Here is a 15,239-nt window from a genome sequence, read left to right on the forward strand (position 1 = left end):
ATTTAAAGTTAGTGGTGTGTATCACGTTTGTGTATGTATTATCGTTGTTGTTATTATTAGTAGTGTTATTATTACCACTACTGCTAAAGTACATATTTGCAAAGGTGAAGCACCCACTCTCTATATATGTAAGTAGAATTATAGATAATTGTGTAAAATAAAGAGGTAGGGGCAGGTCTGTCTGTGGCTTTCTATAAATATTGTAGTGTACAACACTTTGAGGACGTGAGCGCAAACTTCCTCGCAACCCCAGCCCCAGGGCGGAAGTGCTTAGACATTTCAAGTTAAAACAAAAAATATCCTGCCCAAAATAACGAAACAAATCTCCGTCAAGTGGATTAAAAATAACCCTCTGTAGTTTAGAAGGATACTCATTTAAACCACCGTACTTTATGATTGTTGTGACTATAATGTGAATGAAAATCATTAGAAATTGTTTTGAAAGTACATCGGATTTCGTTTTACTTTCGATTTAGATTTATTTTTTTTTTGGGGGGGGGGTGATATTCGACTCCCACTCGATCTTGATCGAGGATTACCCTTTTTTTTTAAATATTTAAGCATGGTCCTCCAACAAGCCTTACTGTATTTAATTTTTACTTCCAGACTCGGTAAGTTTAAAATGGCAAATGAAAACGATGCGGTCGCTGTGAATAGAACATTTTTTTTTTTTAAAAACGAAAGTACTTTGTTAGAAAACGGCAGTCACGTTGTCGCAGTTGTCAAGCGTTGTGGAGTTTGCAATTTTCTCCCGGTGCCTGAATTGCCCCGAGGTGTGATTGTGAGTGCGTCCGTTTGTCTCGATGTGCCCTGCGATTGTCTGGCAACCAGTTCAAGGTGTCGCCTGCCTCCTTATGCAACACTCCAAATACTTTTATTTGCCCCACCTCAGCCAGATACCCTTAGAAACATTTAATTGTACTTTTATTTTTACCTCAAGATTCGGTAAGTTTAAAAAAAACACACGAGTCTTTAAACGTGGTGAATCAAAACGCAAAAGATATTCTTAATTGAAAGTCATGTTAACATGGTATTCTTACTACAATAGACAAATTACTCATATTTGCAAAAGGTACTCGCATTGTACTTACATGTGTGTCGAAAAATAATGTGTGACGTGTCTCAATAATGCATTCTTTTCATCTATCTCCTTAATAGTTTCTGGACAGGTTCTGAAATACGCACTCAGGGGTCAAGAAATACATTTTTTTCCACCCAAGATTGAAAAACCCGATGTCATTGTCTGGGTACATGACGGCAGCAACGTGGTCGAGTTTAACAGCATGACGGAAGAAACTTACGTGCTCCCACCGTACCAGAACAGGGTGATTCTGGATCACAACACGGCAGAACTCACTATCAGAGGCGCCGCATATGAAGACAGTGGAAACTATGACTTGAAGTTCAAAATAAACGATGAACATCAGCGTATCAAGTTTAGAGTCGACGTTATCGGTAAGTTCATCTTTCCATCCGTACTTGGATTTACACAAATATCGTTACTGTCAAAGGTTGGTTTATTAATTATCATTTTGTGTATTCCGGACGACAAGTTTGCGAAGAGAAATCTGGCCAATGAGTGAGTGGCCGTATCTCATTGGCCGATGCACTTGGCGGCGCACGATCGCTACCGTTGTACTTGCTCAAGGGCACGTCAAAAGGGAGCCGTAAGGCGTAAGGAGCTGTTGTGAAAACTCACGGGAAGTTGACTATGAAGTGAGAGAAAGTCTGATCAATACATTTCAAATAGCTAGTAGGGTAAAATAATTCTGACTTAATACTCAAGACTTGGTGAGGTGAGGTAAATGCTAAATCTTGATTTTGTAGTGGCCCCCCCCCCACCAAAAAAAAACCGATTCCAATAATATTGTAGCACTACTCCATTTAAAATTATACGATGCTACTCCCAGATGAAAATTTGATCGAAAGGTATTTTTGATATTCATGTATCGCCATACATTCTCCGGCTATATAATATCGTCAAAATACTATCTTATATATATCAATAACATACTGGGGATTTGCACTGACATCGGTGTGAATTTTGTGTGTCGCACATTTTTGGTTCTTCGTGCTAATGCGAGTTTTTGCGTTGTGTTATTTACAGAAAAGTATCAGCGTCACCGCCGCAGTTCAGTTTAACTGGCATGGCGTAAGAAAAAAAAAAAAAAACTCCACAGGAATGAAAATAATTGCTGTCAAAATCAATCATCCATGCAAACTCAGATTTTATGTTTTATAAAATCATGATTAACACGATGCGCCTCAGTCGAACTCGGTGCAAAGTAGCCCCCCCCCCCCCCCCACCGTTATTTAATGTGACCCAAAAAGCATTCATCGTAATTCCCGGCCGACACCCAGTTACAAGCCTCACCGAGTACGTTTGTAAAGGAAACACCGTTTAACGCGAGCGCTAACGCTAGCGCCGCGCTAATGCTCACGCTAACAGGGCCCCGGTTAAAATAAAATTTACTGGTAAATGTCACTGAGACACACCAGTAACAAAGGAGCAACACGCTAGCACAGCGCTAAGAGGCCGGTAAAAGTCACTTCGGTACATGTCATTTTTTTATGTAATCACTAAATGATCATAAATCAATTTAATTCTGTTTGGTTCTTAAAGGCCAAGTGTCATCCCTATAAACATTCTAAAATGGATATTGTAATGAAAAATACATTCCTAACATTATTGACTTCAATATATAAACGAAAAAATAAATATGAGCGGAGAGCGCGTCATGAATGCGCAAAGTTGCAGAAGTGTCATTCTACGACATCCAAGTGGTCGCCATATTGGCTGCATCTCCTGTCCGTGACGTCACCCCGGACATTCGCCATTGAAAACACGCGGAGGACCCTACTATGGGAGACGAACACGCCCCTTCTGACACGGAAGCTCTTTTTGAAGAAGAGAACATCACACAAACGAGTGAAGTTATCGGGGCAATATTACCCTATTGTTTTGAGCCATATTCAGATGATATGCGGATCACGGCCAAACCGCCTCCCCGTCCGATCCACTTCCGCGGCGGAGATGAGCCATCGCGGGTCATCGCAGCCGGCTGGTGTGGCTCATTTTCGGCGCGGAGGTGGCTTATCATGGAGCCGAGCTGGGCTGCTTTAGGGCGTTGTTCATAGCTGCCGCCGTCCGCGATGAACAACACCGTCAAGCCGGGGCACTTTACGGCGTTATCGTTGCGCACGGCTGAGTGCGGCTTTGTCGGCGGCGTTCTTCCTTCCCGCCGTCCGACGCACACATCGACACATGAGCGCGCCTGTCATACGTACGTGGATCGTTTGTTACGTTATGAGAGACCGATTACATGGTCCGCCCCAAACTATTATTTATTTTAGTATCTGAATACACACCTACCTGTCATCTGGAACCCACGAAGCTCTCGTCCTTTGCACCCGTGCAATCCATTTTTCACGAGAAACCAGGTCTCTTGCAAACTTATGAAGGGTAAATCCATCCTCGCGTGTGTTCGAGCAATATCCAGCAATGCAACGAACCGGCATTTTGGCTAACACGAAGGAACAACAAGCTACCTTCCCGGAGGTAAAACTAATGGAAACAAACGATCCATTTGGGGGCGCTTCTGTCCTTTACGTCACTTCCTGCTTCTTCTCGAAAACAAATCACTCCAGAGGATTTTCATGGCGAGAGTTACAAAAAGCTGTAAACGTCAAAATCAGGTTTTGTGGTGAATAACGCATGGGTCTTTGTCGGCTGCCGTTTTTTTCATCACATACATAACATACTAAAAATCCTGCATTTCATGACAGTGGCCCTTTAATATTACATTTTAAAATGAAAATTATTTTATTTGTTGTTTGTTTTTGTTCAACAATTCTTATTCATTTTTTTTAATGAAATCAAAATACGAAGGAAAAAAATGTCAACATTTAAAGCGTACATATCGATTCGAGTGTGTACTTGTTCAGTTTTACAATGCTTCTTTTTTGTTTGTTTACAGACAAAGTAAGAAAACCCAACTTATCCTGCGAGATGATCAACGCAAGCAGGGCGACGTTGGTGTGCGCAGCAGAGTGCAATTGTCCACATTTGCTGAAGTTTAAGTGGCACTCACAGGGAAAGAAGTGGGCTGGCCCAAATTTAACAATAACACTAATCAATGAAGACGATGATCAGGTTTATCAGTGTGATGTGAGCAACACTTTGACCAATGAAACATCCACGTTCACCGCTAAGGACTGCTTCCAAGGTAATTATAATCCACGATCATGAAACTGGACACACTGGTTAGAGTGGTGGCCTCACAGTTCTGGGGTCTGGGGTTCAAATCCCGGTCCTGCCTGAGTGGAGTTTGCACGTTCTCCCTGTGCTTGTGTGGGTTTTCTCCGGGCACTCCGATTTCCTCCCACATCCCACCCAAAAAAATGTCTGTTCTGGAGACTCTAAATTGCCCCTAGGTGTGATTGTGAATACGACTGATGTGTGCCTCTTTGTGCCCTGCGTTTGGCTGGCAACCAGTTCAGGGTGTACCCTGCCTCCTGCCTGTTGACAGCTGGGATAGGCTGCAGCACTCCTGTGACTCTTGTGAGGATCAGCAGCAAAGAAAATGGATGGATAATGGAACTGTAATGTTCAAGCTTTAGTTGTACATAATTTGAACGCTATTTTGACAATAGTGTAGAGATGTCCGCCTCGGTGACCAACTGGTTATCACATCTGCCTCACAGTTCTGAGGACTGTGGTTGAAATCCCAGCTCTGCCTGTGTGGAGTTTGCATGTTATCCCACTGCGTGCATGTTTTTTTTTTTTTTTTTTTCTCCATGGACATCAGTTTTCTTCCCACATCCCAAAAGCAAGCATTAATTGAAGACTCAAAACTGCCTATAGGTGTGAATGTGAGTGGGGACTGGCTCTTTGTTTCCATGGGACCCGTGATTGGCTGCCAACCAGTTCAGACGGGTGTACCCTATCTTTTGTCCGAAGATAGCCGAGATAGGCTCAATCACGCCGATGAACCGAGTGAAGATACACGGAATGGACGGCGAATGAATGCATGTATAGCGACTTTTGGCTTTTGTTTTCTGTGCAGGAAAAACACCAGCTCCTGTTCTTTACAGAAGGGAAGAAACCCCACCGGTTTTGTGGTTCGTCGTCACGTTTGCGTTGGGCTTCATTGCCGGCTACCTATTCCGCCGAAAATTTCCATGTTCAGGTAAAAAGATACATGCATACAAGACCCACAGACATGATGAGCATGCTGGAAATGGTCCTGATTATTTCAAGTCAATCCTTCGAGCTGTCTTGACTCAATACCAGCTGACTTTTTGAAAACTATTGTGAAATTGGTGCTAGCTGATTTGCAACAAATGATCAATTGCTCACTTTTTCCTTCAAACTCATAAAGTAACCTTTTCTAAAAAAAAAATAATAATAAAATAGGGCACTGGACGCTTCTGTGTTCGTAATTTATTGACCAATCTCCTGCCTTTCATAGCCAAGAATGTTGAGAAAGTTATTTTTAATCAACTCAGCAAGGTCTTGAATTTAGATGGAATTTTTGAAAAATGGCGGCACGGTGAGTCAGCTGGTAAAGTGTCGGCCTCAGAGTTCTGAGGACCTGGGTTCGATCCCGGCCCCGCCTGTGTGGAGTTCGCATCTTCTCCCCGTGCCTGCGTGGGTTTCATCCCGACACTCCGGCTTCCTCCCACATCCCCAAAACATGCAACATTAATTGGACACTCTAAATTGCCCGTAGGTGTGATTGTGAGTGCCACTGTTGTCTGTCTCCATGTGCCCTGCAATTGGCTGGCAACCAGTTCAGGGTGTGCCCCGCCTCCTGCCCGTTGACAGCTGGGATAGGCTCCAGCACTTCCCGCCACCCTCGTGAGGATAAGCGGCAAAGAAAATGGACGGATGGATTTTTGAAAAATTTCAGTCAGGTTTCTGAACATGTCACAGTACAGAATCTGCTCTTATCAAAGCGCTACATGTTTTAAGATTGAATACAGACTCAGAAAAGGTGCCGATTTTGGTCTTACTGGATCTCAGTGTGGCTTTTGATACCGTAGATCACAATATACTGCTAAACAGGTTGGAAATGTAGGTAGGACTGAATGGAACAGTCCTTAAATTGTTCAGGTCCTACCTTGAGGAAAGGATCTACTTTTTAACCATTGTAAGCGCTCAATCTCAACAAATGGCAATGACGTGGGGTTCCTCAAGGGTCAGTTCTTAGACCCCTCCTGTTCAGCTTGTATATGCTACTCTTAGGTAAAATTTTCCAGAACTTTAGTTTTGACTATCAGAGCTATGCAGATGGCGCGCAGTTATATTTGCCAGTGTCTCTTGATGACAAGAGTTCAATTGAGGTGTTGTGCCTCTGTCTAAAGCAGGTAAATACATGGATGAGCCTTCAACTAAACCACAACAAAACTGAGATAATTGTTTTTGGCAAGAAAGAAAAAAGAATCGCTGTTTGTAAATACCTGGACTCACTACCTTTTAAAAAGCAAGGACATAGTCCGAAACGTTGGTGCGCCGATAGATTCCGACCTGACCTTCAACAGTCATATCAAATCAATTACTAAAACTTCCTTTTACCACCCGAAGAACAAATCTAGTGTGAAGGCTTGCATGTGTAAATCAGACCAGGAGAAGCTCACCCATGCTTTTATCTCAAGTAGACTTGACTTACTGTAATGGTCTTCTGACTGGGCTCCCCAAAAAGAGCTTTAAACAGCTGCGGTTCGTTCAGAATGCTGCAGCTCAGGTTGTGACTAGCACAAAGACGTCAGCGCATATAACTCCAATTCTAAAGTATTTACACTGGCTTCCAGTTAGTTTTAGGATAGATTTGAAAGTTCTGCGACTGGTCTATAAATCACTAAATGGTTTAGGTCCTGAATACATGAAAGAAATGCTAATACAAAGCCAGTAGGCCTCTGAGATTGACTGAAGCAGGTCTAATAATGGAGTGCACAGTCCAAAGCAAACATGGTGAAGCAGCATTTAGCTATTATGCTGCAAAAAATGAGTAAATTCCCAAGAGAGGTGACGTCAGCCCCAAGTGTGAGTGTTTTCGTATCCAGATTAAAGAAAGTACTCCCACTTTTCAGTGATATTTCTTGCACTAAAGGCTGTTTTAATTGCACTTCTTCCGAATGTTTTTTTGTATATAATCGAATGCTTTTAATCATGTAAAGTGCACCTTGTGTATGAAATGCGCTACACGAATAAATCTGTCTGAACATTTCTTCCATTTCTGCAGAATGTTTTCAAAAGATGAAGAGGCACTTTGGGAGAAGACAGAAGAAAGCGACTGAGGGATCCACTTGAATGAATTGTGTGCAAAGATTGATTGGAGAAATTCAAAGCACTCATCGCGCAATGAGGACAACAATCATAAAAAGCAAAGCGTGGACATTTGCATTATCAGATGGGAAAAATAAGCAATGGCACCTCCTGCCCCACTGACACAGGAACACAAGTTTCCCCGTTCACTGCCATTGATATATGGACCATTTAAGGGATTTCAGTGATTCCGTTTTTGTACCCCTCATCCTCACTAATATCTTACAAAATAAGGGCTGAAAGTGTCATGTAAATTTTGATATTTTCAAATTCCATTGCTCTTGCACGCCCTCTGAGGTCCAGAGTTCAAATCCTCACCTGCGTGGATGGAGTTTGCATGTTCTCCCAGTGTCTGTCTGTGTTTCCTCCAGGTAACCCACATTCCAAAAACATGCGTGACTGGAAAGTAAATTGCACATAAGTGTGAGTATGAATGGTTGTTGGTCTATGTCCGTGTACCCCTGCGATTGACTGGTGAGCAGTTCAGGCTGTACCGTCTCTTGCCTGAAGGACGCTGGGGTGGGTTCCGGCACACCGGCAACCCTTGTGACGACAAAGCAGTACAGAAAATGGACGGCTGGATGGATCGTTGTTCGCTCTGGGGTGCTTCATCAGTATCACATGTCTTGTATTTGCTTGTACAACTACAGTACTGTATTTGTAGTGCCTTTCTTGGCTCGTTTCCTTAGAGGATGCAATTATACAATAGTTGATATATTGAAATCGATTGACTCGTTACAGCTTGCTGGAGTCAGCTGTCAATCACAGGTCTGACGTGGTGATTATAATGTGAAATATTATATAATGCACAAATAAATGTAGTCGTCGTCGTCCCCCCCCCCCCACCCCCGAATAAGTCAAATTTCCGCTTTATTGAATCTAGTTATTGGGCATTAATGTAAATAGGATCTGCACTGAGTCGCAGACATGACATGGGGGGTGGGACTTTTTCGTGCGCATTAACTGCTACAAGATGCGCATTATGTGTAAGAAACAGTTATTTCATACGCACAAAGTAGTAGTTTGTGCTCATGAAATAGAGGGTGTGCGCAAAATAGCAACGGCGCTACACTGGACAGGAGGGTAAGCAAATCGAGCGTCCCCCTTTTCCTGTAGTTTTAGGTCGAAGTGGGGCTAAAGTCGTGAGATACACGATGGGACAGGGACGTTGAAGAGATGGTAAGAATAAAATAATAGCATTAAAACTGAAATCTCGAATTTCAAGTGCATTAAACAAACACTTAAAAGTTAGAGGAATGCATAGACCACCGCACTTGATGATTTTTGTGACTGTAATATGAATAAACGTCCTGCACGATTGTTTTGCACGTACAATGTGTTTTGTTTTTTTTACTTTCAATTCCAATTGTGGGTGGGGCGCGTCAAATGCTTGAAGGAAATTCCGAAGATTAGCAAGACTTGATCGACGATAAACCTTTTTTAATATTTTACCATGGTCTTGGAGTATTTTATTTTTACTTTCGGACTCGGTAAGTTTTGAAATTGTACGTCGTGTTGACGCGTACTTTTTTTAAAATGTATTTTTACAAGGTACGTTGTTTAGAAAATACTGGCTACACGCTTACACAACACTGCATACACTTTGATTTGATACTCCACAATACAGATACACCCGTGCCCAGATATCCTTATAAACATTCAAGTTCATTTTTAGGTTTATTTCCAGATTCGGTAAACGGTTAAAAAAAAAAAAAAAAAGTCTCTAAATGCGGCGAACCAAAACGTATATCTGTAAATATAGAAAAATTATTCACACTCTGAACAGGTGTGTGTTGAAATAGCTGCGTGATGTGTCGCTATAATGCAGTGGTTCCCAAAGTGGGGTCCACGGACCCCCAGGGGGTGAAAAAACGTCTTCGCAGGGGGCCCACGACACCTTGTCTGAGACAGAGTAATAATAAAATATTTTTCTGAGGTTTTCTGGAGAAGTTGGCTTTCTGGGAGAAACGAGTGGGAAATGATAACTTTGCTAATTTCCCAGAACTTGACAGCCTCGATCTGAGAGAAGCTGATATCAAAGAAAAAAAATCCAGCAGCATTTGAAAACACTGCGGGGAACTTTTAACCAATATTTCACACCTGATGAATTGTCTGGAAAAGAAGACTCAGGGGTTCGAGATCCTTTTGGCTTCAATCTTGACACTATCCATGACGACGACGACAGAAAGGAAGAACTCATCGAACTCCGTCATTACGAAGCCATCCGTAAACAAGTTGAGAACAAGCCAAACAGCACCTTTTGGTGCGAGGGGTTGGAACTGTTCCCAAAACTAGCCAAATCAGTTCCCTTCGTTCCTACGTACGAGTGTCAGGTGGGGTTTTTTCCAACTCTTTATTAGATGTGAAGATGCAAAAACGAAATGGTCTGGAAGCTCATTATGATGTGAGAATTGCCCTTTCCAATGTTGAACCACGTTTTGATTTATTGCGCAAAAATAAAAAGCAAGAGCACGTGGGTCACTAAAATTGAATATTTCTTTGTACCAGAATGGCATAACTGTGTCTGTCCGGCACTACATTATTGGCGAAACTTGAGGTTGTCGGTCCGGGAGCTTTTTGAACGACTCACTGGGGGTCCTGGCCCAGGTTGACTTTGGGAACCACTGCTATAATGCATCCTCTTTATCTGTGCATATCTATCTCCTTAATAGTTTCTGGACAGGTTCTGAAATACGCACTCAAGGGTGAAGCTATAAACTTGGTTCCACCCAGAATTGAAAAGCCCAATGTCATTGTCTGGGTACATGACGGCAGCAACGTGGTCGAGTTTAACAGCATGACGGAAGAAACATACGTGGTCCCACCGTACCAGAACAGGGTGATTCTGGATCACAACACGGCAGAACTCACTATCAGAGGCGCCGCATATGAAGACAGTGGAAACTATGACTTGAAGTTGAAAATAAACGATGAACATCAGCGTATCAAGTTTAGAGTCGACGTTATCGGTAAGTTCATCTTTCCATCCGTACTTGGATTTACACAAATATCGTTACTGTCAAAGGTTGGTTTATTAATTATTATTTTGTGTATTCTGGCCGACAAGTTTACGCAGAGAAATCTGGCCAATATGGACGTAACTCATTGGCAATGCACTTGACGACGCATGATCGCTACCGGTGTACAGAACTTGCTCAAGGGAACATCAAATGGGAGCTGTAAGGCGTAAAGAGCTTATGTGAAAACTCATAATATAAATTGACCTTGAGATGAGGTGGATGTACCTCCATTACATTCTCCGGCTATATCATTTTCATATACTAGGGATCTGCACTGATATCGTTGTAAAATTTTATGTTACGCACTTTTTTTTTTTCTTGACACAAATGTGAGTTCCGTGTCTTGTTATGTACATGAAAGCAACAGTGTCGCCATCTCAGTTTAAACGGCTGTTAACTGGTATGGTGTAAGAAAAACAACTATTGGACTGAAAATGTATCCTGTAAAAATCATTTATACAAACAAAAATTTTCTTTTATAAAATCACAATTACGATAGCCCCGGACGCCCAAGCTAGGCGAAAGGCCTCCGCCGCGGACGTCGTAGTTCGCCCCGCGGGCTGCCTTCGGTGGTGGCAGAGGCCTTTAGGCTAGCTTTGGCGTCCGCTGCTAATGGCCTTCGGTGAGGGAGGAAATAGGGTACATATTACATGACCTATTTACACACGGTTCATGGAAAGCACTGGATTTCCCCTTTAACTCTTAAAACTATCTTTTTATGGTTAGAGAAATGTGATTCAGTCCAATATGTCGTGTGTTCAGGGCGTCCATGTATCCAATCGCTGTTTGGCATGGACATCTCTTTCCATCCGCGTAGCCTAACCTTCCCGCAATGCAGGAGCCAATCACGTTTGAACCGGGGCGGGTCTTGCCGAGAAAGGTCCGCGGGATTTCTAAGGACGTCTGTGACATCGGGCCCTCCCTTTCCAGGGTTCCGCCACTGTAAATTTATTTGGACTTTTTGTGAGTGTGTCTCAGGTTTTATTTTTTGTGTTTTATGAAATGTCAAAGTATTTTGTTTTGTTTCCGTGTTTTCTGAAATGTTCGTTTTTTGCAATTTGTTGTATTGTTTTGCACTCCCAGGCCACTCTTTTGCTGGTGCAGCAGTATTTAATTGTTTTCATGTTCTATTTTGAATACATTTTTCATATCTCTACATGCTAGCATGCTCACTTTCAATTTCAAAGGCAAAGTACAGTAAGTAACTTACCAACGTTCTCGCGGTTTCCGTGGCGAGTCGACGTACGAGCGCTCTATTGATGATGTCTTTAGGTTTTGGCCGCTCAACGTGAGCGTGCTGAGACTTGACTGAACCAATTATGATTATCTGTTCAGGGTGCGTATTATCCCAATGTTGATGGTTTAGTATGAGAAAATAATGAACCTAATGGCTGGAAAACCAGATGTCCGCCAGCATCTCTTCTAAAAACAGCCGGAATATACTTTTGCGCAGTATCAAGACTTGAAATATGACCCTCAAGTGCTTAATTTAAGAACTGTTGTCCCAGTTTTACTCTCCAAATCTCAGGGGACAGGAGTGTTTTGTAGAACTTTCCTTATTTTGTGCGAGTGTGTACTTGTTCAGTTTTCCGATGCTTCTTTTTTGTTTGTTTACAGACAAAGTAAGCAAACCCAACATATCCTGCGAGATGATCAACGCAAGCAAGGCGACGCTGGTGTGCTCAGCAGAGTGCAATTGTCCACATTTGCTGAAGTTTAAGTGGCACTCACAGGGAAAGAAGTGGGCTGGCCCAAATTTAACAATAACACTAATCAATGAAGACGATGATCAGGTTTATCAGTGTGGTGTGAGCAACCCTTTGACCAATGAAACATCCACGTTCACCGCTAAGGACTGCTTCCAAGGTAATTGTCATCGTAGTTCAAATCAATTACAATGGAACTCATCAAATTGTGGTTGAACATAATTTGAATGCGTTTTTTTTTTGTTTTTTTTTTGGTTATATTACAGTTTGACTTTTTTTTTCTCTGCAGAACAAACACCAGCTCCTGTAATTTACAGATGGGATGATATGGGAGGGTTTTGGGTGAGTTTCATCACAATCTTTATGATCGGCTTCACCACTGGCTACATGGTACGCCGAAAGTTTCGATGTTCAGGTAAAAAAACAACAACAAAAAAAAAAAATATTCAAAAGGCCAAAAAAAATGATGACCATTATTGAAATGGTTCCGTTTATTTGAATTAAATTTATATGAACATTGTTCCCATTTCTGCAGAATGCTTTCAAGCAATCAAGAAAAGGCGCCATAAAAGAAAACAAAACAAAAGGACTGGTGAAACCGCTGCCTTTGAGAAATCACCTCCACTCTTGGATCAAGGACAACAATCAAAAGCAAAACCTCGACAGGAGCATTATCACCCCCCCCCCCCCAAAAAAAAAGCTACCTCCTGCCACTCTGACACAGGAACACAAAAGTTATCTCATCCACTGCCATTGATTCTAAATAATTATTAATCTAATTATTTTAAATGTTACAAAATAAGTCATCAAAACATAATGTAAATGTGGATATTTTTGCCCTTTATTTCTTATCCGCTATTCTTGCACTCTTTCTGATTAGCGTGTTTCCCCCTGTGTGGTAAGGTTGATTGAACTCTAAATTTCCCACCGATGTGAATGTCAGTGCGAAAGGTTGTTTGTCTACATGTGCCCGTGAGATTTAACTGGCGACCAGTTCGTGGTGGCACCGCACCTCCCTACCCAGAATCGCCCGAGATAAGCACCAGCACGCCCACGACACTCATGAGGACAAAGAATGTCAAGCTTATCCTAATTTAACTGGAAGAGAAGGTGAATGCGTGAGGAATGAAATGAAAATGTGAAATCATAGTCACTGAAAACTCATCTCTGGGCATTAATAGTGACTGGATATGAACTAAGTAATGCCGACAGATATGATGGTTTGCTGAAGAGTGACAATCATGGTCAGGTTCCAGTGCTAAGATAAGAAAAGGAATCAAGTTCTGGGAAAGAAAGAGAAAAGGGAACCAAGCAGCAATGATATTTTCTTGTCAGTAGGGGGCAGTGTTTATTCATTTAAACAAGCCTCACGCGTATCAAGAATTTGCTTTAAAATTCAAAGCGAATTCATTCATTCTGTTCAAGTTTTAATGAGCCAGCAAAAAAAATAAATTCTGCGCTTCCGTTTGAACAAATCATGTTGTGTTTCTGTTGCCCTACTTAGTGTAATTTATTATCACACTTATGCTTAACCAACCGTGGAGTAAGACGTCAGCTTCCTGACGTCTTCAAACTAAAATCTGGATCTTGAAAGGCTACAAAATAAATTCATTAGGTGGGGCGGATTAAAAATTCGTGACTAACTACGAAAAAGTTGACATATTTAACACTCTCTTGTTCAATGATTGAGTTTTTTTTTAAAGTCCGGTTTTTATCCTTGGCTCTGTTTTATTATGAAAATCGACTTTTCCTGTTATTCAGGTGTCATCGGATTACCTGGGTTGGACATTTGAAGGAAAAAAAAAAAAAAAAAAATCACACCTTGAATGTTTTTAACAGGAGCTAAAGGGCTTTGTTACTTGTTCGATTTGCATTTTACAAGTAAACAGTGAATTCCAATGAAATAGTTGAAGGAGATCGGTGAAAGTTCGTCGTGTGTTTACTCATGGCACACCAACGCCTTTTAGTCTATTTCGTGTGTACTTTCATTTCAGGTAAGTTCCGTCGTGATTTATGATATTCGAGTTCAAGATCGACAAGGTATTATTACTTATGTAGTGTCTCGAACTTTGGTGGGTGTACAAACGAGTGTTTTTAATCTCTGGTGTATGCAAAATGCAACCTGCCTCCATTAATATTTACAATAACACGTCAGTGCATGGTCCAAAGTAGCAGTACACAACTGCAACACGACTGTTTATGACAGAATCAATGCAGCAAAGGTCGAAATTGACCATAATTTTTTAAAACAAATAACATTTATTGAGTGGCCCCAAAGTTTCATTTTTGTTTGAGGAGGGGAGGGCATACATTAACAGCTGCATTTCTTTAAATCTAGGGTGAATAATGGCAAAGAGAGACAAAGAAATTGGATTCTAGCAATATTGGACCGCCACTGGAGGAAGGAAGACGTAATCTTTTTAAGAAATTAAAAAGAAAAAAGCTTAAACCGTTTACGTGACGGGAAATGAAGGATTGAAGGATGCAAAATTAAAAATAGGTGTGACAAAGGAAAGTCTGAAGGAAGGGTCTGGAAAAAAAAAAACAATAAAAAGTTTAAGGTAAGGGATGTAAAAGGGCTTGAATAAAAACTGGCCAAAGGGAAAGAAATCATAAAAGAAGGATGGATGAATGGAAGGAAAGAAGAAACAAGGTCTGAAGTACCAGGAGGGCAAAAAAAAAAAGCAGGTTCAAATGGAGGAAACTGGTTTAATGGAAGCAACCGAGGAAGGAAGGCAGAAAAGTAGTTTGAAGCAAAGTAAGGAAGAATACACAAAAGTGGGTCTGAAGCAAGAAAGGTAGAAAAAAGAAGGGAAAAGGAAAAATGCCATGAAAAAAGATGAATGTGTGTACTGCGTCAATACCAAGTTGTGTACCACCTTATATTTATACATTATCCCTTTTTCCCCCCACAGTTTCTGCACATGTTACAAAGTATGCACTGAAGGGTCAGGAGATAAACTTGGTGCCGTCCATTTTTGGACAACCTGATAGAATTCTCTGGATGCGCGACGGGAGGAAAGTGGTTTTGTTTGATGGCATGGAGGAGTACGTGTTCCCTCCGTACGAGAACAGAATCACGCTGGACTGGGCCTCAGCAGAACTCGCCATCAAAGACGCCGCATACGAAGACAGCGGAGACTATGAACTGGAAGTCAATCTGTACAAGCAGGTGCAACGTTCAAA

At 41.6% G+C, this 15,239-nt stretch overlaps 2 protein-coding genes across 8 annotated transcripts in view; one reads left to right on the forward strand and one right to left on the reverse strand.

Moving 5' to 3' along the window:
- The window catches only part of LOC133512676 (immunoglobulin superfamily member 3-like), a 43,962-nt gene that overhangs the window by 22,695 nt on the left and 6,028 nt on the right, over window positions 1-15,239 (reverse strand). The gene's annotated exons all lie outside the window — the stretch shown is intronic.
- On the forward strand, window positions 497-13,538 carry LOC133512560 (hepatic and glial cell adhesion molecule-like). Of its 7 annotated transcripts, none has more exons than XR_009798209.1 (9): window positions 497-611; window positions 1,159-1,455; window positions 3,978-4,226; window positions 5,067-5,189; window positions 7,245-8,506; window positions 10,000-10,296; window positions 11,965-12,213; window positions 12,343-12,468; window positions 12,589-13,538. XR_009798209.1 is itself a non-coding variant. In XM_061842302.1 (8 exons), exons 4-8 carry the CDS (start codon window positions 8,781-8,783, stop codon window positions 12,825-12,827), a joined length of 948 nt encoding a protein of 315 aa, XP_061698286.1. In that variant the 5' UTR covers window positions 1,159-1,455; window positions 3,978-4,226; window positions 5,067-5,189; window positions 7,245-8,780; the 3' UTR covers window positions 12,828-13,538. The 7 variants fall into 7 exon arrangements, 5 of the variants coding, with proteins under 5 accessions (XP_061698284.1, XP_061698283.1, XP_061698286.1 ...); XR_009798210.1 differs by having other exon boundaries at window positions 10,103-10,296; XM_061842302.1 differs by lacking the exon at window positions 497-611 and having other exon boundaries at window positions 7,245-8,817.

This window comes from Syngnathoides biaculeatus, chromosome 14 (assembly GCF_019802595.1).
Source record: "Syngnathoides biaculeatus isolate LvHL_M chromosome 14, ASM1980259v1, whole genome shotgun sequence".
NCBI classification, from domain to species: Eukaryota; Metazoa; Chordata; class Actinopteri; order Syngnathiformes; family Syngnathidae; genus Syngnathoides; species Syngnathoides biaculeatus.

What these genes read in the sequence shown, in the direction of transcription:
- LOC133512560 (XM_061842299.1), top strand. Translation starts at nt 804, where the DNA reads ATGTGCCCTGCGATTGTCTGGCAACCAGTTCAAGGTGTCGCCTGCCTC. An exon ending in GTTTAGAGTCGACGTTATCG is followed by an intron (nt 1,456 to 11,964) that starts GTAAGTTCATCT and finishes GTTTGTTTACAG; the next exon opens with ACAAAGTAAGCAAACCCAAC. An exon ending in CCGAAAGTTTCGATGTTCAG is followed by an intron (nt 12,469 to 12,588) that starts GTAAAAAAACAA and finishes CCATTTCTGCAG; the next exon opens with AATGCTTTCAAGCAATCAAG.